The sequence below is a fragment of the Perissodus microlepis genome, chromosome 8 (genome assembly GCF_051167445.1).
Source record: "Perissodus microlepis isolate ML-2025 ecotype Zambia chromosome 8, ASM5116744v1, whole genome shotgun sequence".
Lineage (NCBI taxonomy): Eukaryota > Metazoa > Chordata > Actinopteri > Cichliformes > Cichlidae > Perissodus > Perissodus microlepis.
Window position 1 is genome coordinate 10,781,670 of NC_140468.1, and position 24,982 is coordinate 10,806,651.

General features: G+C 40.3%; 1 protein-coding gene across 2 annotated transcripts in view; it reads left to right on the top strand.

Annotated features, from left to right (window-relative positions):
- Positions 1–24,982, top strand: part of adam12a (ADAM metallopeptidase domain 12a) — an 82,810-nt gene that overhangs the window by 50,543 nt on the left and 7,285 nt on the right. For both annotated transcript variants that reach the window (XM_084937457.1, XM_084937458.1), the window contains exons 6-17: positions 567–753; positions 7,431–7,496; positions 8,055–8,126; positions 8,527–8,696; positions 9,691–9,775; positions 11,305–11,453; positions 17,885–18,062; positions 21,980–22,069; positions 22,250–22,445; positions 22,537–22,645; positions 23,172–23,370; positions 24,683–24,760. In XM_084937457.1, coding sequence (XP_084793583.1) covers positions 567–753; positions 7,431–7,496; positions 8,055–8,126; positions 8,527–8,696; positions 9,691–9,775; positions 11,305–11,453; positions 17,885–18,062; positions 21,980–22,069; positions 22,250–22,445; positions 22,537–22,645; positions 23,172–23,370; positions 24,683–24,760 — 1,579 coding nt within the window. The remainder of the gene's footprint in view (positions 1–566; positions 754–7,430; positions 7,497–8,054; positions 8,127–8,526; positions 8,697–9,690; positions 9,776–11,304; positions 11,454–17,884; positions 18,063–21,979; positions 22,070–22,249; positions 22,446–22,536; positions 22,646–23,171; positions 23,371–24,682; positions 24,761–24,982) is intronic.

Sequence of the window (24,982 nt, forward strand, 5' to 3'; positions counted from 1 at the left end):
ACCAAGGTAAAACCCCATGTATGTAGTACTGTTGCAAATCTTTAAACCTGACATTCATTAAGGCAAGTGGAGGATTTCAGTGTTGTCGAAGCGCACAGCAAATGTCAGTGAGGAGTAAGGGTTGCAGCAATATCACTGGACACAATCAGGAATGTTTTCATGAAGCAGCCAGATGTCGACACCCTCTGCAGAGGGATGTGCCTGATTGTGAAGCTCATTCTGCTGACCTCAGTCTTGATATTTATTCATTTATTTCAGTTATTCTTGAACCTGTCTGCATAATAATAACAGATCACCAGAACAGTTTTGACAGGAAGCTACACAATTCTTGACCTGCTCACAGAGACAAATAGCTCCCCATTTGTGTTTGCAGCAGTCAGGCTTGGAGTTGGTTCAGTACGAGTTTGTGTGATTGTGAACATTGTGCAAGGTTTACAGAATCTTACAGTTTATGCACAATGGGTACACTCATCGCTAATGACATGTTATCTTGGTCATCGCGTTTGATTATTTTTTATTGCATTGCCGATATTTGCACCTCTGATAGCCTCTTCCTCGTTCTGCAGGGGTTTTATATCTCTTGGCGAAAGATCCTATGTACTGGAACCATGTGCTGATCGCTCTGATGGGACTCACTGGATTTACACAGCTGAACACCTCAATTTTGCTCCTGGCACCTGTGGCCATGATTTCAACACGACCTATTCATCTGCGCACACAGACGGCAGCCCATTCAAGGCTTTTAGCACAAGGGTAAGGATTATTAAACACATATTTTTTTTCTACAGCTAGTAAACTCTCAGTATGTAGTATGTGATTTTATTTTCATTCAACAAAGGTACACTCTCAGACTGGGGTCATGGTTTGAACTTTAGATCCCTGGCCATTCAACCTGTCTTTTTTTTTTCTTTCCAAATAAGTCAGATCGTAAAATCAGACAGAGCAGAGAAAAAGGTTTAGCTTTCAGCCTTCTTTGTAGTTTAAACATTTAACTTCAGTGAAAACTAAAGACGTATCTTTAATAGGACTAACTATTTATACCTGGTCCACTATAATTGATAAATTATCTAGTAATGTACAAAAGTCTTGAGCCACTATCAATTTCTTTATGTTTTTTGGGGAAAATGGGATTTATAGACATGTAAATACAGTATATAAGGCAAAGCCAGAGTTTGTACAGTTCTAGTGAGCTTTCTAGTCAGTATTTAGTATGACCACCATTCTTCTTCATCATAGCCTGAACGCCCTTAGGTAAGCTTTCTTGCAATGTTTAGTCTAAGCTCTCCAGAGTTCTTGAAGGATAGTCGAACCTCATTTTTGGATGTCCGCTTCCTTTTGTTCCGCTTTCTGTCAAGATGATCCCACCCTGCTTCAAATATATTGCAGTTCAGGCTCTGGGGAGGAGGAGTCAATAACCAGTATTTTTCCATTGTGTGTGTTATCTATCTATCTAGGTATGCTTTTACTGCATTGGAAGTGTGTTTGGGATCATTGTCATGCTGCAAATCAGGTGCTTTCCAGATGGTATTATATGGTGGATTAAAATCTGATGGTACTTTTTTGCATTCATAATTCCACCAATTTTCCACCAATCTCCAGCACCACTGGCTGAAATGCAGTCACAAACTATGACAGAGCCTCCCCATGTTTTTAACTTGTTTCTAGACACTCATTGTTGTACCTTTTCCTAACCCGCTCTACAATATTGAAGACAATTTGAACCAAAATATTTCTAACTTCCCGATAAAGATTCATCACTCCATAGTACCACTGATTTTCAGTCCAGTTAATGTGTGATTTGGCTACCTCAGACTTTTCTCTCAGTTTTCCTTCCATTAGAATGGCTTCTTTACAGCAACTGTTCATGCTGAGATCATTTCAGATGAAGCTTTGGTGAACAGTATGTGGATTAATTAAACAACCAGATGCATTTCTTAGGTCTTGTATCAGGTCTTTTTTTGGATTTCTTTTCCCTTCCTAATGACATGACTTTTGGATGTGGTTCATCTGCTGTAGGAAACTGCTTCATTTGCCATCCACTGGTTCAGTTTCCCGAAATTCATTTGAGGACACAATGAACACCATGCCAAGATATAAGTTTTTAGCTAATAGCTTTTGGGGAACCACCTTATTGGTCCAAAAGTAAATCAAAGATAATTGTGTTATCTTTGGCATTTTTTGTAGATTCAACTAAATAAATGGAAAGAAACTTAAAACGGCCTCTTTGCTAAGTTGTCTGCTATGTGTAAACACAACACTGGTTCATCCGTTGAGTCCGTTCAAGCCTTTTTAGGCTTGAATGATTCATAGGTCAGTGTTAAGTACGTTTTTCTGAACATGGTCAGGTTCAGCAAAATGCTTAGATGAGATAAAAGACCTTTGATAAGGCCTGAAGAACTGTTGCTAAAGACTACTTTAAACAATTAAATAAGTCTGGCTCCTTGGAAGCAAAATATAAAGAAATAAGGGGTGATTTTTTTTCACAGCACTCTATGATATATTAACCCCTTTAAAAAAACGTCTCTCAAGTTCTTTTGTGCAGCCTCTTTATGGGACTGATGGTTATGACAGTATGCTAAAATTAGTAGTTAGCTATTAAATATGTCTTCACAGAGCAGCTACCACAGGCAAAACTCTCTCTGTTTCATAGACTTAAGAGAACATTACAGTCCCCAGTAAGAAATTAACACTTTCTTTTGTTTTTTTGTTTTTTCTTTATGCATTAAGGATGATATTTTAATCACGTGAGGCTCTGAAAAAGATGTAAAGATGACCAGCTGCATCAACTAGCTAGTGAGAAATATTTCAGTTTGATTTTCTGGACTTCAGAGAATATAAAATGCAGAATTGAACAGTGACAGGATATATATTTTTGAAGCCGATACTTGTTCTGACAGATGCTCTGGAGTGTGTTAGGAGAGCAGTTTAAAAAAAAAAAGCCTGTGAAAAAAGTACATTCGCTGTTTAGCAATAGCATTTGCTCTTAATGTGAGATGAAACTGCTGGGTTGTGCTCACGGCCTCCAGCAGGACCATCCAGAATTAAAGAGATTGCTTTTAAGAAACCCCATCCCACTCTGCCCCCTGCTACAACACTGAGCATAGAGATAAATCACAAGGGGCACGGCCCTGGGGAGTTTCCAACCTCAGAAAGCATAAGCTTTACAGATGATGAGCACTGATAAGTGAAAAACATAAACTCCAGTCATCTTTATCTTTGGGGTGAGGTAAAGCAGGAGTGGACAAACATGGCTGATTAAGCAGATTAGTACAGGGAAGGACTCGGATATAGGTGGTGCATAAGATGAAACAGATGTTCCAGTTGGAGGCTAAGCAAACATACTAAAATCATAATGCAGAAAAAATGTGAGGGACTTTCCAGGGCTTTAGTTAAAACTGATTTTTATTTTTGCAACCATTTCATTGAGATCAGTGTGGGACGCAGACCAAACATATGGGTATACTGGCTAAAACATCCTGTGTTTTCACATTGTTATATTTATTTATTTCTCCGGTATTAGGGATTTTCTGATGTTTTATTGTAGAGCTTGATAGCTGCAAATGATTATAGCGCTGGCTTTAGTGGCAAGCGTTGTCTTAAATCTTAAGAGGGCTACAAAGATTTAGCACAAGTGAACAAATCCTGACAACAACACAATTTAGAAGTTCAGATGGATTATACCCGTGTGAAAAATGAACTTTTATTTGTTTTATTGGATCAAAATGTTCTCATTTAAAGCACTATGTCCCTAACACTCATTATATGCTAAGAGATGTCAGAATTAGAATGCAAATCATCTCCACTAAGATGCAGTTTATTCATCAGGATGTCTAATGTCGCAACCCCATTGTCAAGTTAAAAATGTGAAAACAGAGGAGACAGTGTTTTAGACATCAATGTCTAACTAATGGCGAAAGAGCTTAGCAAGCAGTCTTGTTAATATAGCAAAGAGTATGGTAATAAACAGAGTTTAGTGTAGCAAAGAGAGAAGGAGTACATCAAAAAGCACGAAGCCTTATTTTCTGTACTTAGCAGAAGGCATGCAGGTTCATCTCAGCATGTTACACGGGGGCACAGAGGTGTGCACTGTAGCTTTGATAAACTGCAAAGTACCCTGCTTGAGGGTCTAAAGATTAAAAGGTGTGTTGACAAGAGTGCCCCTGGATGATGAACATCAGATGAGGCTGAAAAGGGTAGAGCGATATGATGGCTTGCTGAGAGGAACAGCACGTCTGCAACATGAATTCTAACAAGGACCCATGTTGAAAATGTGACTATCCATAATGACCATGATTTGAGTGTCTTGTCTTTCATGCTTGAAACAGATCATAGCACATGGACGAGTCATGTCTGAAGTGCGCTTTAATTCATATTAACGAACTATGAGCTTATACATGCTAGCCTAAACTAATTACAGACATCACATCACCTCCTTTGGTAGGTTGAGGGTGTATACCACATCAGCATCTGCTGCCCTGTAGATGCATCCTTCTTTCACTCCATTTCCTAGGTTGATTATCTAGGTTGAGTTTTTTTATGCACACCAGTGGAAGTTTCATCAATGAAGGGTGTGTCATGCAGATTTTCCAGATAGATGTTAGATAAGTTAGATGTTATAAATAGGATAACAGGTTTGTGTTCCACTTTAAATTAGCAGTGTTTTCCTGTTCCCATAGCAGTTTCAGTTTTATTTTGATAAAGATGCTAAAAAGTATCTATTGTACATTTAGACCTATGACTCTAACTGACTGGATTCTCCTCCAGAACAACATTGCTCTTCACTGAGTTGAAAGAACAGTATTTGTGTGTATTTTTCCTCCCCAGTGGCCTCCTAGAGACTTAATCACCATAGGGTGTATTTAGAGCACACTTGCCCATCCTGGCTTATCTATGGAGGAGGCAGATAAGAGCAGAGAGGATCCAAGCTGCCAGGCCAGCAAGGATAAAGAGGCTCAGGTTGAAAGAGGGCCATGGTGTGAAGTCAGAACCTTTCGCTCGCAGGATCTGCAAGTGTGTGAGTGGAAAGAACAAGATTGTGTGCATGTGTGTACCTATATGCAGGTGAAACAGACTGTAGCGCCGCATGTTGTATCAAGTAGTTGATGCCAAAGCATGTGACCAATATGTACTTTGTGACCACAGGCTGTGAATTCTTTTACAATTGGATTTATAGAAGTTGCATCATCATCACAATGGCGATTTTATAAGTTTCCTTTCATAAATATTAGATCAAAATTTTAATGAACCAGTTTATGCCCAAACACTAACGACATTCCATTCAATGTTTGTCAATTTACTGCTAATGAGCAGTAATGGTAATGGTAAATAACTTAAATAGGACTGAACACTCCTGTTTAGTATTAAAATGTCAGCCTAACAATTTTAGCAATAACAATTTTACCTTTAAAAATCCTCAGCCAGGCCATTATTCTTTATATTTTACTTCCAAGGAGTCAGACTCAAGTACTGTTTAATGCTCATTCAAGCATTAAAAACTGCACCTAATTTAAGGGATGACTCCAATGTTGTGTCTAGACATAACAGAGATCATTTCTTAAGGCATTTTGTTATTAGCAGCCTGTCACAAAACACACAATTTGTATTCTTTTTCTTTAGCTCAATCTATGAAAAATGCCAAAAGAATATAGGTTCACAGACATAAAGTAGCATTTTGTATTAATGAGGTGATTCCCAAGGAGCTATTAGCCAAAAACTTGGCATATCTGGGCATGGTGTGCAGTCTGTCCTTAAAAACATTAAGAAAATTGGGCAGAGTGGAGTGGAAGACCTAAACAACAATCTACAGCAGTATTTACTGCTCTCAGAAATCCACAAAGACCTGTCAGAAAATGTTGATCCAGCATCTGTTGAATAAAGGTGATCAACTAAATATTGATTTTGAAGCTTTTTTCCCTTATATTTTGTATTTCCATATACATTTATAAACGTTTCAATAAGTCGCTGTACTTTTTTTTCTCATTTTCCTACCAAAACACAAAGAAATCAGGGGTGGCCCAAGACTTGATGCTGTGTTTTAAGTATACTCGCTGCTGTAACTGATATTATTTCAAAAATTTTCATTTTAGTTTCACACCGTTTTCCTGTCTATTCAAAACAGGTTGAACACTCACAATCTCTGACCACACAAAAAAGAGCTGAATATTCATTATACTGTATATAAACGATGGGTGTAGCTTCCATGCCCAGTGCCTTAACCCTCTGGGGTCGACGGACGCGCCGGCGCGTGGAAAACTGGACTGATACACCTCCTGTTGTCAGACCTGTAGGGTTAAGGCCTGTGGTATTCTCCTCTGTCTTATAATGGACAGAAACTCTTTTTTTTGAGTGGCACAAATATTTTGTGTGCCTTCTTATTTGATGCAGAACACCTGATTGTTCTGTAAATAGTTTTAAATGGTTATGTAAAAACCTCCTGAGGCCTTGGCTGTATTTTTAGGTAAATAGTACCATATAACTTTGTTGTTTGCAAAACATGTGCATAATTTTTAGAAATGTGCAATTTCTATTTGCATTTCAAGTTATGAAAATGATTCATTAGACATGTTTGTGGTTTTTACAGTAAAAATATACCTTTTTTCTACTCAGATTTTACATTTTTTGTCTGAATTTAGATCAGTTGTGCTAATATAGTATGTCAAAATGAAAAAAGAACTCCAATTTCAGATATTTGAGGTTGTGCTGAAAATAATGATACCAAACAAGGCAAGATAAAAAGTTTTTAAAAGTGAAATATAAAGGTAAAATCAAAAGTAGTCAAAAGCAACCAATTATACCCTGGACCCCAGAGGGTTAAACCTGCATTCTTTATAATAACCATCAGGGGGAGAATCCTCTGGGTGCAAAAAAAAAAAAAAAAAGCTGGTAAAATCCCCATAAATTTGTCTGAAAATTGTATTTTATATCTATTTAGCAAATCAAAATCTTTTTACGTTTTATAGAGAAAATCTATTCATTTCTTTATATTGTGTGCCAACAGACCATGCAGCACTGCACTAAACAAACAATAGCGATTCATTTGGAGTGTTATCAGATTTGTGTGACCTTAGTGGCTCTTACTGGGTCAGATGTGAAGCGTAGCTGATTGTTTTTTGCTGATTTTCATTTCTGCTGCCTTTTGTGTAGAGTGCAGTTCAGGTGAAAAGCCATCTCGAGTGGCCACCTGCTGAATTTAGGCTGCCCTTTCCAGAAAGCTGCAGTAAAGTGCTCCTTACTAACATCCTTCTCTCTCTACCCTCTCCTCCCTACTCCTTTCTTCTCATCCCCTGGTTTATTGTTTTGTTATTTGCACCCTCCACCTCCTCTGTCATTTGCTTTTCTTGGATTCATATCGCCCATTCCTCCATCTTTCATTCTTTTCTGCTTTCCATCCAACTGTTGCCTGTCCACTCCCTTTCATTTATCTCTTGCAGCATAAACGCCATGCCCAGACTACAACCAAGTATGTGGAGCTGATCATCGTGGCTGACAACCGAGAGGTAAGCAGAGGTCAAACGGTCTCATCATCCTCTTCATCTTCCTGCTGACTTCCAATGTAAAGAGGCTCAAAGACCAGATCCCAAGCTAGCTTCCTTCCTCTTGAGACACAGATAAGAAGGCGCCACTCGCTCCCCCAATTCGCTCTCCAGCTCCATCTACATCCCGCTGCATACATCACTGATCACTTGACTCACAAATGAGACCGTTCCTTATGTGGGCTGTTAGACCTTTTAAGAAAGCTAAAAGAAGAAACAGTTTCTCACTAGTTTGAGACACATGGGTCAAAGTCACATGCTTTAGAGCCTGAATAAATTCTGAATATAATACAAAGCAGTTGAGGTTATCTTTTCAGCATAACCTTTACCGAGGAGCCTTTTGATGATAACAGCTACAGCAGCAGTGGCAAGAATGGGGGCTAGAGCGCACCCTATGAAGACATTTCTACAACTGATACAGTATTACACTATAATGCGATATGTCCAAAATACTATCTTTGAGGGTAATAAGCATTCAAGAGGGCAGCTCTTTGCTTCATTCTCTCTACTTGTATTGTTCAGTTTCAGAAGCAAGGCAAGGACATGGACAAAGTCAAGCAGCGGCTGGCTGAGATTGCTAATTACGTGGACAAGGTAACAATTGAATCCAAAGAGGGAATGCGGTGGTGGATTGTGATTTATTAGAGGTCACATTAAGCCTGGTGAGAATTGACCGACCTGCGGGCAGAGGTTGATTGGATTATGAATGGATGATCAATTTCATAACTTGGCTGGGCATTTTGTGATGCAGCCAGTTTAATAGATTGTGCCGTGGGTGGCTGTTAAACACAACAGAAGCAAAAAGCTGATTTATTCATATGGAGAGCCATACGCTGATAAATATTTAAGGACTTATACAGAGCCACTTTTGGTTTTAAGTGACTTTTTCTATAGCATTTGTGGTTAATAGGTAATTTGCAGTAAAGACAGTGGCAAAAATGTTAAACACATCTATAATCGCATCCCTCTCCCTGCTTCCGACTCCAAACTTTAGTTCTACAGGGCTCTGAATATCCGTGTGGCTCTCGTGGGGCTGGAGGTGTGGAGTGATGTGGACAAGTGTCCCATAACCCAGGACCCATTTACTACCTTGCACGAGTTCCTGGACTGGAGAAAGGTCAAGCTGTTGCCTCAAAAGCCACATGACAACGCCCAGCTAATCAGGTACTGTAGCATAGAGATGCAATGCCTGTGTTTAGGATAAATCCTTTGTATGAAAGGTTTTCTTTATTCGCAACTAAACAAAATATGATTCTTAGTAGTGCAGTTGATGGTTATTCTTTGGAGCTACCCACTTTACTGGGTGGTGTGGAGTTTCTAAAATAAACACATGACTACAAAAAATTGAACTCCCACCTTTTAAAACATCTGCAAAACCCGTAGCGCACAACATATTTGATTTTTTAAATACAACACAAAATTATAAAGTAAGAGGTCATTTTTAACCGTTATTTATAGCCTACATTGTCCTCCAGTTACAGAACGACCCATCCTACGGTATGTGGGTAGATGCTAGCCACACAGACGCTGTCAAGGAGACATGATGGGTGTTTGGGTCTTTACACAGTTGTTACCTCTCTCATTTGGTAGATGAATGTTAACAAAACAACCACGGCTAAAAAGGAAAACATTCAGAGAACAATGGCTCTGTTACAGCTGCCAGTAAAACAAATGTTAACAGAAACATGAGGTGGAATTTTTTAACGAATATATCATTTTTAGTCAGTGGAAAGACATTAACAGTAGCAGTGTTACAGTAGTTGTTGGTCTGTCAGTAAAAGACTTAAAACTGTAAGGTGAGATGTGTGGGCATTTATCTAACGTGATGTATAATTTCACACAGCTGCTAACTTGGCCGTATGCTCCCGATTTTGAATAAAGCTTCAGCTTATTTGGCATTCACGACAAATTAGAAGCAAATGAAATGCTTCCTGCCCTTGTATGAAAGCCTTAATATATGTTTTTGAAATGCAGCTGCCAGAGCACATTTGCACTGGTGGACCCGCAGCAGTCTTCAAAACATCATCTTCTGTTACAGGAAACGCTGCATGTTGCTAGTGGTCAGAAATCCTCAACGGCGCCTTTAATGACAGAAGTGTGAACACATGCATGGCTGCATATTTGAGCAATATAGTAACCACTGTGTTCTCATTTTCAGTGGGGTGTATTTCCAGGGAACCACTATTGGTATGGCACCCATCATGAGTATGTGCACAGCGGAGCAGTCAGGAGGAATCGTCATGGTAGGCTAATAAGTGTGTTTTTAAGAAGGGTATGAGGAGGGTATACATGGGAAACGCCACTGAATCGTATTTAATACATTTCAAGGGATCACAAGCTGAATGAAAATGCAAGTCATAAATAATGAATCATCACAGAACTTTAATGTGTTGCATTAGCACAAGTCATCCTATTATTTCAGTCTTAAAGGCCTGGCTGGCTGGTTAGGTTTGGTCGCCAGATGGTTCTTCACTCTTGTCCTGCAGATGGTAAAGTAGGGAGTGGATCATTAGGATAGAACTGTGTACTGTATGCACACATACTTAAGGCTGTAGAAATGGGGATTAACCCCCAGCCACAGATGACCGTGTTTGACCGGATTGTGTCTCTTCATTTACCAGCTACCTTTAAACTCATTAGTTAGGCTTTCCCTGTGGGTCTCATTGCTCTCTCTCCAGGCAGTTAAATCTTAGACATGTCAGACATGAGGAATCTCAATTCACCAGCCCTAAATGTCATATTCATTTCATTGGTGCGGTGAGACAAAGCACAGACGATTGCGTGACGTGCCCTCCTGAGCTCCTCAGCCTCATCTGTTGTTAAATGAGTCTGAATGGGGTTTTTTCCAGGAAACAGAATCCAACTTATTTGCATGAATCTGGGCTGCACATTTGGATCGCACACAAAATAGCTGACTGTTTCTTTCAAAAGCCCCCAGCAGAGCAGTTCAGCAGCCTAAGCTTGATTTGCACAGTGCTACAAAATAACGCGCTGTGACGAGAGACTCCAAAAGTGAGGTGGTCTGACACGTACAGCTTTGCATCCATGATAGCCATCTACTGTATATTATGTATATACCCTCTTTGTGTGTTAATGCTTTGAACACCTTGCAGAAAATCCCCAGCAAACATCAGGTTTCACTCTGTGTGCCACTGTAGGTTCATCTTTACTGTGCATCTGCTAACACTGTCTATTTTTAATTTCTGTCCTGCCAAAATCGAGTGTCTGATTTTCACCCAGGCCTTTCGGTTTTTCTTTGTCTTCCAACCTATTTGCTGAGAGGATGTCTTTATTTGTGAAGATGAAGCAGCACATCTGCCTCTGTCAGAGTTTGATGAGCGAGCTGAAGGTGACAGCCCGCAGTCTGCTTTCATAGCTCATTTCTGTGCCTCAGTGTCGAGCAGACGAAATGCTCTGATAAGCACAGATTCAACAGAATTGTTTGTTTAATCTTGGCAATATGCAATTACACTCACTTGTTTTGAGTAATGTTTCTCCAGTGGCTCCTGTGGGGAACAACAATTTGGCTTGCGTAAATTTTTTTGTTATTTGGTATTTTCCTCAGAGAATGCAATCAGAAACGTCTGTTCTTAATTAGCTTCTGCTATTGTTGCTGCGACAGATCTGTATACTGAGCAAATTTAATAATGGATATTGCTTCATGGATTCATGCCTAGCCTGGAAATACAGAGATAGCTCTGAATCACGAGGTAAAGAGGTTTGAGGGGAGATGAGGTAAGACGGCACGTTTTGTGATTGATCTCTTTTGCAGGACCATTCAGACAACCCCCTGGGTGCTGCAGTCACTCTGGCCCACGAGCTTGGACACAACTTTGGGATGAACCATGACACGCCAGAACGGGGGTGCGGCTGTAGAGTGACTGTGGATCGCGGAGGCTGCATCATGACTCCCTCCACTGGGTGAGTCACAGTTTCAGCTCCACCCCATCTTAAAAAACACACGCACACATCTAAAATACATCATTATAATATAAAACTATCACTAATTTAAATTAACGTACTCATTAAGTACAGTAAGTATCATCAAAAAACCCTGATTGCGTTCTTATGTAAACATAATTCCACATGCTCTTCCCTTGTAATTTATTGTTTGCTGAGCAGTAAGCAAATTATGCCAATTAACTGTTGGGCCATTGGGTTTATGGCAGATTCAACAGCTGTGCTAATGCCCCAAGGCAATATGACTCACTCCGAATGGGAAGCCAGTAGTTCAGTGGCAGTGCATGGCCGTGACAGCACAAGACACTGACTGACTTATTCCCTGACATAATGCAGATGATGTCTTGCAGACTAAAGATGTGTACTGTACATGTGGAAACAAGAAAGTTGCTCATTAAGAGTATCTGAGTGACAAAATGGCTTAAAATTCAACAGCTCAATTACATCTAATTGCTCACCATAGTCTGCAGTGTCTTGACATCTTATAGTAGACCCGGCAGATGCAGAGGACGTTCTGAGTAGAAACATTGGGGTGTCTGTTTCAGCCAAGGCCTTGTGGTCTGTGGGAGCCTCCGACTGGTGTTTATGCTGGAAACATCCCTCTCTATTTGGTTTGGCCCAAGCCCATGAAAAACACCATAACAGTATTCCTTATTATAGACTTAGAAAAGTCGTAAGAAGTGTAGATTTACATTATACTCTGATTGAGGGTATTCCTGGTCAAGTGCTTTGCCAAATATGGCAACAGAGTGAATATATTAAAAAGGGAAAGAAATGTTTGTTGAAGTAGAAATAAAATGGTTTTGTGTTTCCTTTGCTCTCCTCCTCTTGTCGTCTGGCTCTCCCCTTTTCACAGACAGTTACAGTGACGCTATTCTTTGATATACATGCAACTTTAATGCTGGAAAATCTCTTAGCAGCCCCAAGTAAATAATTGAAGACCGCTGAAAACGGTAGTTTTAATGTAGGCAAAATCCACCACCTTCTCCTTACTGTTTGAATCTGAAGTTGCATGTAGCAATGATGAACCTCTCTGAATGTGAAAAAAGGTGTTTGTGCCACACTTTAAATAAAGGCAAATTAAATAATACATGAATATTTAGCATGTTTTTCTCCACGGAGACTGTTTTCTTTTCTTTTTTTATTATAGCAGACAAAAGAAATAAATTATTTAGTCCTTGGTTTTAAAAATAATCCCCTCTACTCCTCCTCTTTGCTCAATATTTCTGCCCTGCTTTTTAATCCAGGATTAAGGAACCAATACATTTAAATAAGGATGTTTAGAACATTCTTTCATTCTGCCTCTTTATTTATTCCAGGTCAGTACCATAAAGTTTCCCCCATGGGTCCAGTTCAAGGCCCCTGCAGTTGCTTAAAAGCACAATATTCCTACAAACATTTTGCTAAAATTACCCGAATTCTGTTTTTCTTTTTAGAGAGAAAATCTGATATTTTTACTAAACCGTGTTATCATACACACCTCTACTCAAGGCCTGCGCTGGCAAGAACTGGCACAAATGCCTGTCTGATTATCAGCCCCTCCATTCTGTAATTGAAAGTACTGGCAAGGCTCGCCTACACTCAGTCAATCACGAGTACCATTTTTTTTTCATGAGTCTCTTTTGTTTTAGTCAAATAGCACAGAGTAATTGTAGGTTCACAGGAACATTGTTGCTTATATACAGGTGCCCTTCAAACTCTCCTGGCCTTGCTGTGGCTCCATGAATAAGGCAAAGGAGATAATGAGATCCAGTTTGTCATTGTTACTGTGGGGTAGAGAGTGTTTGTGGGGTAGATGATGGGGGCGGGCAATAAAACTGCAAGCTGACCCAGTGCCAACTACACATCTGCACAGAGGACTGCTTGTTTCCTGTTCGCACTGGTCACGGCCATTTGTTGCGTCCTCCTCTCTATCCATCTCTGCATCCACCCATTAGCTCTAAATGAGAACACGCTGGTATTTCTCATCCTTTGAGATTATATCTCCTCGACAAACGCAAAAAAAAACAAACACAGCAAATGAGCTCATCGCTCTTTTGCGGACACATGAGCACGTGCGTGTGTGCACAAACATGAGAAATCCATGTTTTTGAAAGACTAATGCAGAAACTACAGTTGTGCATTAGTCTTCCGGTCCTCTTCCGTTTTATTCCGTTGTGTCCGAGCTCCAGGTTTGATGATCTGGTTTACTGTTTATTGACCGGTTTTTGTGCTTTCATTCAGAAAGTGCAGCTTTCTGGATGGAAGCTGTTTATTGCAAGGGCCATAAAGTAAGATGTTGAGCTCATAAAACATACAGCAGGGTGTACAGGACATGAGAATGAAAAAAGAGAGTATTGACTACATTCTGACTGAACAGCAGCTTGGCTCAAATCAAAATGGGATAGAGCGTCTTGGTTTTCAAAAATAAAAAAGATGAATGATTCTCATAATTTTAGAAAAACTGACATGTCATTCTAGCTAAAATATATTGGCTCTTAGGTATATGCAGATAGCACTGATTTTCTTTTTAAATATGTCTACTATCTTGATTTGCAGAAGAAATTGTAACAACGCCGAAGCATTAAACAGTAAATTCAGTATTTCTAATGAATCAGAAAGCCATTAATTTGCATTAAATGTGTACCACACTGCATGTGTAAGCTTGCCATTTAAGTTGATGGGCATGTATGTCCTTGATATGTTCTGAAAGAGAGTGTGTTGCAAAATGACTGTAATACAAAGCTGATATATATGTTTTGTCATTAAATAATTAGAAATCACAGAAAGTGAGTCAAAGGCATGCCATGGAAATGTGACTCATGCCCCACTGATGAACAGGAACTCACTAGTGCACCTTGTTTAATTGGCTCCGTGGGGAAAACAATGCTCTTCAGTATCTACAACAAGGCCCTGCTGACATGGCATCAAGGAGTAACAGCAGATCATATGACTTAATGGCATCGCTTAGCGCTCGGCTCTACTTGCATTAAGGAATCTGTAAAAATCCATATGAAATATCTGGTGAAGCAGCAGTCGTTTTGTTCGTCAGTTGTCATGTTCAGGTTCAAATTTTCTTTGTTCACAATTGTGCCAGAACATTAGGTCTTCCTAAATGTACGTCAGTAAATGGCTAATTTGGTATTTTTAAAAATATTCTCACTGGATATTGCAGAAGATCTGATTCATAACCTCATCGCTGTTTCGTGGCTGAAAAGATGCAGTATAAATTGAATTTTTGTGATCTGAACTGCAAGGATGGAAAGGCTGTGAGGAAAAAGCCCCGCTGAGCTAAATTTGGGTCTAACGGCTCTCTGAATTTTAATGTGATACTTTGCAACTAATCACTGGTATAATAGGGTTTGGCTGTAAGGTCATAGTTTACAGCAAACGCTCATATTAAGATGACGCTCGTGTGTTGGTTATTTTATGTTTTAATAAGAAATATGTAGGGAGGCAGGACATTTTGTCAGATATATCTTCCTTTAAAGATTACTTACTTCTTTCACCTCTTCAAACAAAACAAACAAACACAAACAAATGTCACAGTTTATCTACCTTGTTGTTGGAGCAGCAAAGCTTCCAGCTCTGTATTGTGCGCTGTGCAGATCATTAAGTCCTTATAAACCTGGAAATTATTCCTTATCATAGACCGATCCCCACTCTCTCCATTTGCATCGATGTTGCTACACTCTACTCAGTGATTGTTTTGTACTCTCTTTCAACCATCAAATGCTGGACCTCTGAAGCTTAGGAGCCAACTGTCAAACACTGACTATAAGTCGGAGATGAACCAGAGAGCACAAAAAACATTCAGTCTATACTGGAATTAGAGCATGAGTGGGTGGGAAACATTGAGTTCGATAAGACGGAACAAAGATTTGTCGTAAAGGCAAGGCAATTCGACTTAAACCAAGACAAGAATGAGATCAGCTGGGAACAAGATTGAGTCAAACTGGGTCTTTTGGCCGAGACGATGAGCGGTTGTCTTCAGCATTTCCAGTTCACCGTATGCACCAGATGTGCCAGCCATTACTGGCCTTGGCAATGGCCTGCTAGCCCTGAGGACTGCAGCTGCTAAATGCCATCCACTGTAAATCATTGGTGCCTCTGCCTTTTCACAGTCATTATTCCTCCTCCTACCTCCAGATTGTTAGGCTATACCAGTTATTTGTGTATTGCCTCTCATAAAGAACAGCTGGATCCCTGAGCAGCTCATGTATCTCAAGAGTTACAAAAAGAAAAAAAGACGGACGTGAGAGTTTTGTCATGCATTGCACAGGCTTGTAATTGAAGAGCAGGGCTGAGATCATGGAAACTGAATGAATGCAACGAAGGAGGGGGTTCAACTTTTCAACGGGCAATTTTGGCTCAGGCTTTGGGGGCAAGGAGGAAATCAACAACAGCAGTTGCTAAGGAAGTGCCCTGCTTGTTGAACAGCAGTCTTGACAGCTGTTGATCAGAGAGGAGGAGGAGGGGGGAAGAGGGCACAATTATGGTTATTACTACAGCTGTCTTTACTGCTCTTTCCTTTCACCATTTCATTTCATTACAAAGCTACTCTGATCTTTTGCTTTAATCCAGAATGTCTGGAGATCTGCTTCGAGGTAACCCACTTTTACCTAATGCAACCTGCGAACGGGGTGGGGGGGTCAGCAGCGAGGGGTGATGTAAGCCGCCTCCGCACATGTTGGAAATCAAAGACAAGCCAAGAATGAGGCCGTGCCAAACATTCACAAAGTGTCATGACATATTTAGAGCTGTATTAGATGTGAAAACCCAATCAGAGGGAAACACAGTTTGAAAGAGTTGCCAGCATTAAGTTACACAGACGTTTCTCCTTCTCAGAAGTCAAAGATTCAAAGAGTAAGTGTTTTATAGCTTGTGTGCAATACAGCCAGTGCAACAGCTCTACTACATTCATACTGACCTCAGTGAAGTGAAGAATTGTGGGTTGTTTGCAGTTGTGACATTTTCTGTCAACAATCCACCAGAAAAACCTTTAAAAATTACATAAAAATATCATCAAATTAATGCCAGTAAAGTTTTACTAGTCTGGATTTCATGTTTGACTGTGTCTATAATATTCAGTTGTTGAGCACGTTGCTGCTGTGGCCAGGTTCAAGATAGATGTGTTTTATATGATAGAAAAGGTCTCTCTTTCCCATGCAAAGGAAAGAAAATCAGGCTTTTAAAGCCACAGGCACGAACAGGCACGTGGGTGGCAGAGGTGGTAAAGGGTCAGCATTAGTGTTGATGGCATAAATAATAAAATGGCACGATAATAATACATTTCATTTAAATGACACCCTTTTTGAAAAGGGCTTTTACAGACGAGCAAGAAAGCAGAATAAAGCCGATCATTAAGGTCCAACAAAACAAGATAAATCTACGGTGAAGTTGGCGGGGATAGGTGCAAAATGCAAGATACAAGATGACAATTTAAATAATAAATATCAATAAAAGAATAAAAGCAATAGAGCAGAAACAATAAACAATGAAGAAAGACAACGATAAGAGAATAATGGAAAACTGAGACTATGAGAGATGGCTTCACATAAAAGAGGAAGTGATTTTTAAAGAGGTCACTTATTCAGTGAGACTTATCTGCTCAGGCGGGTCTCTCCAGAGTCGAGGGGCCCTGATGAGAATGTACATTTAAAAAAAATTCAAGGGTCCTTCATCACACCGGTTGAACGAGACATTTGGGTATCAAATCATCCACGAATTGTCTCATGCATGTACTTATCTATGAAGCACAGCACTGATATAAGTTTGAAGATTACGTATATATTCATCCATTCCAGCTTTGTGCTGAGTTTTATTGTGTCAGTGAAGTATTAAAAATCTCATATGGTGCTTTTGTATCAGGAGTCACAAAGAATGAGATACAATCTGGACTTATTCATGCACATTTTACATAGACGTTGTCATCTAAGGCACTATATTATCACAGAAAAGCTCAATAAAGCCACATGAGGTCTTTAACAAAGCTTTTGGCAGACACAGCCTTGGGCCGAGTGCTTTCCCCACGGAGCAGACCACCCTCTCTCTCTGTTCCAAAAACAATATTAAAAACACACAATCCCCTATTTGTCCTAAATTTATGGGTGTTGTACGTCTTGCAGACGAAGCACTTTTTGGGTTGAGTGTTCATAATCCTTTTCTCATAAAATATGTCTAATCAGATCTCCCACTCTCCATGGAGAGAGAAGTCACAGGGGCCCTGTGCTGTTCATATGCTGATGGAACTTTGGAGAGCTCGCTGAGCTCTAGTGGTTAATTGATTTTGTGATTAGCAGCAATTAGCCCTGATTACATTAGACTAAAGAGGGCTCTCGTGGGGGGATCTCAGTTGTCTTCTTGCTCTCTCTCTATTTGTGTGACTCACGTAACATTTCCTTCACTCGCAGGTATCCTTTTCCTACGGTGTTCAGCAGCTGCAGCAGGAAGGACCTCACGGCTAGTTTCGAAAAAGGCGTTGGAATGTGTCTCTTCAATATGCCAGAGGTCAAAGTGCTGTATGGTGGGCAGAAATGTGGCAACGGTTATGTGGAGGAGGGAGAGGAGTGTGACTGTGGAGAACTGGAGGTGAGGGTGCTGTAGGTCATAATAAAAAAAATAAAAAATGTTTTTATTTTCAGGTCTCTTGCAGCTTTTGCCAAAAACTCTTAGCTGCTACTCATAAATCATTGTTAATTATGTTTTCCATTCTACAGCAAATTAAATAAGGAGACATGCTAGAGGGGCGTGCTGCCCTGACACTAGTAGTTCGCCTCAGCTTCAAATCTAATGGCACAAGGCTTTTGTATTGCAAACACATTCTTCTGATAATTAGGTTAAAGATATGAGTATGGATTAATTCAATCAGTGGAAAGAAGACATGTTTGCGAGGGTTGATGTCTAATTGTGATACAGTACACTGAGAGGAAGCACTGCTGACAGTTTCACACTGTCAACTAGTGAATTATTTAAATGAATCTGCATTGGCATGCACATATTTAATGGTAGTGCATGTTGCCAACTGTTACAACTGCAGGATGATAAAACAGATAATCGTGATTCGGCTGGCAATTAGCAGAGGCGAGCTGCTTATCGAATTATGAAATATGAAGGCGACATCTATTGTGATTTAGAGGGATATTTTGAATTACATAATAGCCTAAATGAGAGAACGCCTTGTTGTCTTTCGTAATTTGTTTATGCTTTTACGCTCCATGAGTCCTTTTGTGAGCTGCTCAAGTTTCAGTCAGGGTCAGACTGAAAGTGGCCTTGTCCTTAAAAACAAAGAGCTAACATAAGCTCCGCTGACCTGAGCCAGCAACAATAATAAAGCTCTCCACAAAACTGAGCAGTCATGCCAACTCAGGCCAGATCAGAGTTCTCAGCCAGCACCCCTCTCCGCCATTAAAAAGCCTCATTAAAAACTCTGGGTCCTGCTCCTCACAATCACTGGCTACTTCTTTTCAGCGCGACTTCTCTGCCTCTTTTTGGCCCCAGGGACCATGGGAAAGGCCCTTAATGGTTTTCAGACTCAAAGAAGTTTTGGAAGGCCCATCACATCAGCTGTGTCCCCTGCCAGCTCCATCCATCCACTTCCTCCCAACTCTTGCTGCATATTCAGACTATAATGGCAAAAGGAAAAGAGCTGACCCTCGTGGGTCCAGACAACCTGCATGAGATCATATATGCACAAGCACACACACACACACACACAGTGCATATCGTATATTCTGAGTCTTGATTGAATTTTTGCTTCCATGTGTATTGGAAAGCAGTGTTACTGATTGGTGCGGTGCATGGGTCACGATAGAGGCTAACAGGAAACAGATGGTCCTCAACAGTGAGATGGGAAATGTTATTGTAGATCTGCCCCCTCGCTCTCTCTCTTCAAAATGCCTCTGGATGCTATCTAAGTGACCTAAACCAACCAGAGCAATGAAATAAGTGATGGCATGCTGAATGACAAAAATGTAAACAGAGCATGTCAGTCATCGTATCGCACCTGCTCTATTTCAGATAAATGGAATGGAATCTATAGCTGCCCCTAAAGGTGCGTGATTAAAATATTTTTTTAAATTAATGCACTGATTGGGAACAGTCCCCTCATTTTTTTCATCAGCCTCCACATCTGCACCTGGAACGTTCTTGGGAAACTGGACAAAGTTGGAGATGCCTGTAAATTTATAACCATAGTTTTAAAAAAAAAGGGCATATTTGTACACTGAGCTTAAACCTCCTTTTGGCATACATTTTTTCAAAAGCTCACAAAATTGTTTTAAATGTGTATTAAAGTGAGGTTATATTTCCACAACGCTGTGATCTATCACAACCATGCCACAAATGTTTTCTAGTCCATCCATCCATCCATCCATTCATTCATTTATTTTCTGCTTTATGTCTGGGGTGGACACCCTTATTTCTCTGTCCCTGGCCAGCACCTGCAGCTTTTCCAGGGGAGCACTAATAGGTTTAACATCTCTGATATATCCTGGGTCTGCCCTGGGACCTCCTCCTAGTGGAGGTCCAGAACACCTCATCTTCAGGATGTTTCACAGTCTTCACCAAAATGCCTCAGCCTCACAAAAGTTGTCAAATGGAGTTTAATTTTTCTAAACCATAATCGTTATTGCTAAAAGTATTAACTCACCCATCCAAATCATTGAATTGAGGTGTTCCAATCCTTTCCATGACCACAGGTGTATAAAATCAAGTATCAAGGCAGGTACTCTCTCAGGTGCTCAGTGAATTCCAGCATGGCACCGTGATAGGATGCCACCTGTGCAACAAGTCCAGGTGTGAAATGTGCTCACTACTAAATATCCACAGTCAACTAATAGTGGAATTATAACAAAGTGGAAGTGACAGGGAATGACAGCAACTCAGTCATAAAACGGTAAGCCAAGTAAAGTCACAAAGCAGGGTCAGTGGATGCTGAGGCTAATAGCGCGCAACTTTCCACAGAGTTAATAGCTACAGACCTCCAAACTTCACGTGGCCTTCAGATTAGCTCAAGAACAGTGTAGTGTGGGAACAGTTGGGGACAGCCCCTTCCTGTTCCAACATGACCGTGCACCAGTGCACAAAGCAAACGTCCATAGCGACATGGATGAGGAAGTTTGGTGTGGAAGAACTTGACTGCCCTGCACAGAGTCCTGACTTCAATCCAAAAGAACAGCTTTGGGATGAAATAGAGGAGAGGCTTTTAGAGGAATGGTCAAAAATTCACATAAACACACTCCTAAACATTGTGGAAAGCCAAGCCTTCCCAGAAGCTGCTGTAGATTCCTTGTGGAAGTGCTTGGCTTATCAATACTAAATATGTACCTGATTGTTTTTTTTGTTTTTTTTACTCAAGCTAAAAAGTGAGCAGTTTGGAATGTTGTTTGCTGAAGTTTCACTTAAATATTCCAAATAGTTGTATATAATTTAAGATAACATTTGCCTATTTAAATTATCGAACCAGTTTAGTAAGCAAAGTAATTACTGTAGATTGCTTACGTTTGTATTCAGAAGAATTGTATCTGAAAATACGAAGAATACCTGAGTGAGCCTTATATTATGGCAGCTGAGTGTGGGTTAAGTTTTTGATTGCTATTGTCACACCTGCCTGAACTGAAGTGGAGTTATTAGCTGTGGAAGTGTTGTGTAAATCAGTCTTTTACAATTTAGCATCGTCTGTGTTTATATAATCTAAAGTTTCATTCATTTAAACTTAAGTCTTTCTTTGTTCTCTCCTCAGACATTGTCTTAGTTGGATTCTTGAGCGTTATGCTAACTTAAAGTATTTTGGCTTCTTTGTTCACACAAGCCAATTTCTTTACATTACAGAACATTTGCTTGCTTATTTAGGGTTTCTGCAGGGTGTGTCCTTTTCTTTTCTCAGTGAATGGGGCTCAAGAGTTGGGAGTTCGCCTTGTAATCGGAAGGTTGCCGGTTCGAGCCCTGGCTTGGACAGTCTCGGTCGTTGTGTCCTTGGGCGAGACACTTCACCCGTTGCCTACTGGTGGTGGTCAGAGGGCTCGGTGGCGCCAGTGTCCGGCAGCCTCGCCTCTGTCAGTGCGCCCCAGGGTGGCTGTGGCTACAATGTAGCTTGCCATTGCCAGTGTGTGAATGGGTGGCTGACTGGTTGTGTAAAGCGCTTTGGGGTCCTTAGGGACTAGTAAAAGCGCTATACAAATACAGGCCATTTACTATTTACCATTGTCACCTGTTCGTTTACTATTGAGTTCAACATGGTTTCTGGGGTCTGAAAAAATCCTGTCAGATGGAAATGTCGTTTTTCGAAACCTAGAAACTGCTGTTTCCTTTCTTCAGTCAGGTTTTTTAGTTGCTACGTTACACAGTCCTGCTAGGGCTGCATCCCCTCTGATAACAAAATTTGAGTTTTTGCTCTGGGGTGAAATATGATCTCTTTGTGCTGAGTTAATTCTTCTTCACTTTTGTTCCCTCTTACTTACTTTTCCTTTCTCTGCTTGTCTTCTTTTACTATTCTTTTCCATTGGAAGGAATGTATGAATCCCTGCTGCAATGCCACCACCTGCACTCTGAAAGGAGATGCTGTTTGTGCACATGGACAGTGCTGCCAGGACTGTCAGGTAATATGTGTTATAGTATTTCAGTACAAAGTATTTTTACAGACATCTTACAAAAAAGTTATTTTCTCTGATTAACTTGATTTGACATCCTTTAAATCCGATGTAGTAGAAATGTATTTTTTGGCGTAATTCACATTTCTCTGGGCTTCACTGTGGGTCTTTGTCTTTGTTGTCGTGTAGCTGAAGCCATCAGGCACACTGTGCCGTGAATCCAGCAACTCTTGTGATCTGCCTGAGTTTTGCACCGGTACCAGTCCTCACTGTCCCTCCAACGTCTACCTTCATGATGGCCATGGCTGCCACAACGTGGACGGCTACTGTTATAATGGCATTTGTCAGACTCATGAACAGCAGTGCATAACACTGTGGGGCCACGGTACGTGAAAAATCCCCCTTGCTGGGTCACACTCAACAGTTCAACAATTGTTGTGATTTTTTTCTTTTTATGTGTTTAACGCATCTTGCAGGAGCCAAGCCAGCTCCAGGCATCTGCTTTGAAAGGGTCAACTCAGCGGGAGACCCTTATGGCAACTGTGGCAAGGACACAAAAGGCTCCTTTGCCAAATGTGAAGTGCGGTAAGTCCTGATGTCGCCATAGAAACTAGTGAATGTATTCAATAGCATGTGACTTATGGAATGCAGTTAGAAACATAAAGCATATTGTACCTATTGTATAAAAAAATGCATATAACTCATTGAAATAGGAGCACTTTTTCAATGCTAGGCACCACTCTGTGTGACTGAATGAGGCTGACACAGTTTTCTCAGTAGTTAAGAAAAATAAAGCAAAAATGCCAGATTGGTGTCTCAGTTTTATGAAGCTTTTTTCCCCCCAAGTAGCTGATCCATTAGATGATAGAAAATAATCATTAGTTGGAGTCCTAATTGAGGGTTGCAGAGTCATTTGATGTAATGCAACAAGTTCTGTCTCTAAAATCTCAGTTGTGATCTGGAAACGGCGTAAACGAGCTGCCTGTTCTTCAGTTTCTTTAATTGGACAGAAGGAGAAAGATGAAAATGAAAATAAAGCTCCTCGTATCCACAAAACAGTGACATGTAATTTAATTATTGTATTGTTATTCCCCTTGGTGTGTGTTTACAGAGATGCAAAATGTGGCAAAATCCAGTGTCAAGGAGGAGCTAATCGCCCAGTAATTGGCACCAACGCTGTTTCAATTGAAACCAACATACCCCTTCAGGAAGGGGGAAGAATACTGTGCCGAGGTACGCATGTCTACTTGGGTGATGACATGCCTGATCCTGGCTTGGTCCTGACGGGAACCAAGTGTGGAGATGAAATGGTGAGAGCTAAGGCTTGTGCTTTCAGTCTCATTACATTTATCAGTTATGATTAAGTAGATGTAGCTATTTCTATGAGCAGTTCATGAAAGATGCCTATTGTGCTTTTCATATCTTCTATCATATATACTGTTGCAACAATGGATCCTCATGTTTAATAATGAGGTCAGCATATGTGCAGATAATCCCTATGGGACAACATTTCAGACTTCTGAAGGCTCTAAAAGATTAGTTTCAGACAGGTTGTCTACTCTCATCTCAAGGGCACAGCACTCCCACCTACCTGCTGTTCAGACCTTCTGTTTGTGAGGACCAGTCAATCAGAAGAATGTAGCTTATATAAAGGGGGAAAGGAGCTAAAATGGCTTGCTTTATCCAGTGAAAGAACTGGTAGATCTTTTAATGAACAGTTATAAATGAAAGAGAGAGTGATTTTCTTTTATATTACACATCATCATTGTAATCAAGGAATGAAATAACATCAAATCAAACCACTGAATGTGAAAAACAGTTGGTCCACTGTCCTAAAAATGTATGCGTTAAGGTACATACCAAAAAAGGAAAAGGAGAAGTGCTTATTAACTTCCAGTCAGGGTGGAGAACTCCATCCAACATAAACATGCTGTGAAAAAAGCACAAAAGACATACATGGAAAACGGTTACCAAAATAAAACAGGAAGTGGCTTGTAGTAAAACACAGGAAGCACACTGAATCTGAGTCCCAAATCTTTGGATGTATAATTCGGAAGAGTGCCTAGATAGGTTGCAGTCCCTGATTTGGGTTGTAACTACAGACAGAGACAAAAACAGAAAACGTGGTTCAAAATCATAACAACAAAAACAAATATGAAAGTAATAGCACCAATGCTAATCTGTAGGTCGATATAAACACAAAACTTATTGCTGAGAAATAAGAGTGGAGAAGGGATTTGGAGTGAAAGGCCATGACTAAGATGTTTTGAGGAGTTCTTTAAGCCGTGTCCTTTTGTCATTTCAGACTTGCACTGGCTTAGACTCTTAACTGACTTAACATTATTCAGTCTATTTGGCATCTCCTAGTGTTCATCAATCTAGCCAAAGGTCATTTTGCTGATACAGTTAGTCCATTTAGTCTAATTTAGCTCTCTATGAGCCTCGACTCTTAAGGAGGATCTACCCTCCGCCCTCATCTGCAAAGGCATTACATTCTGTGCCCGCTGCTGCCAAGCTCATCTTCACATTCTGCTGTGCTATACTCTCTTTATGTCTGGTGCCTTTTACTGACATTGTTTTTGAGCTCACACTGTTGATTTTTCGTGTCGTTTTCTGCTTCAGATGTGTTTGAATCGTCAGTGCCAGAACGTCAGTGTTTTTGGTGTGCACGATTGTTCGGCCAAGTGCAGCGGTCGAGGGGTGAGTACAGTACGTTTCATCCTGTTTCACTGTTTGAAAAACACGATGTGATAGTTGTCAATCCTAAAACAAACCGTATTTCGTCTTCACATCGGCTCATTTGGGCTGTAATGCGTTCAGAATGCCCAGTACACACTGGCTAGAGAGCCATTACACTGCCTTGCAATCAATCACTCTGAATGCTGAAAGGTTCAATCAATTAGACATAATGATTTCATTTCT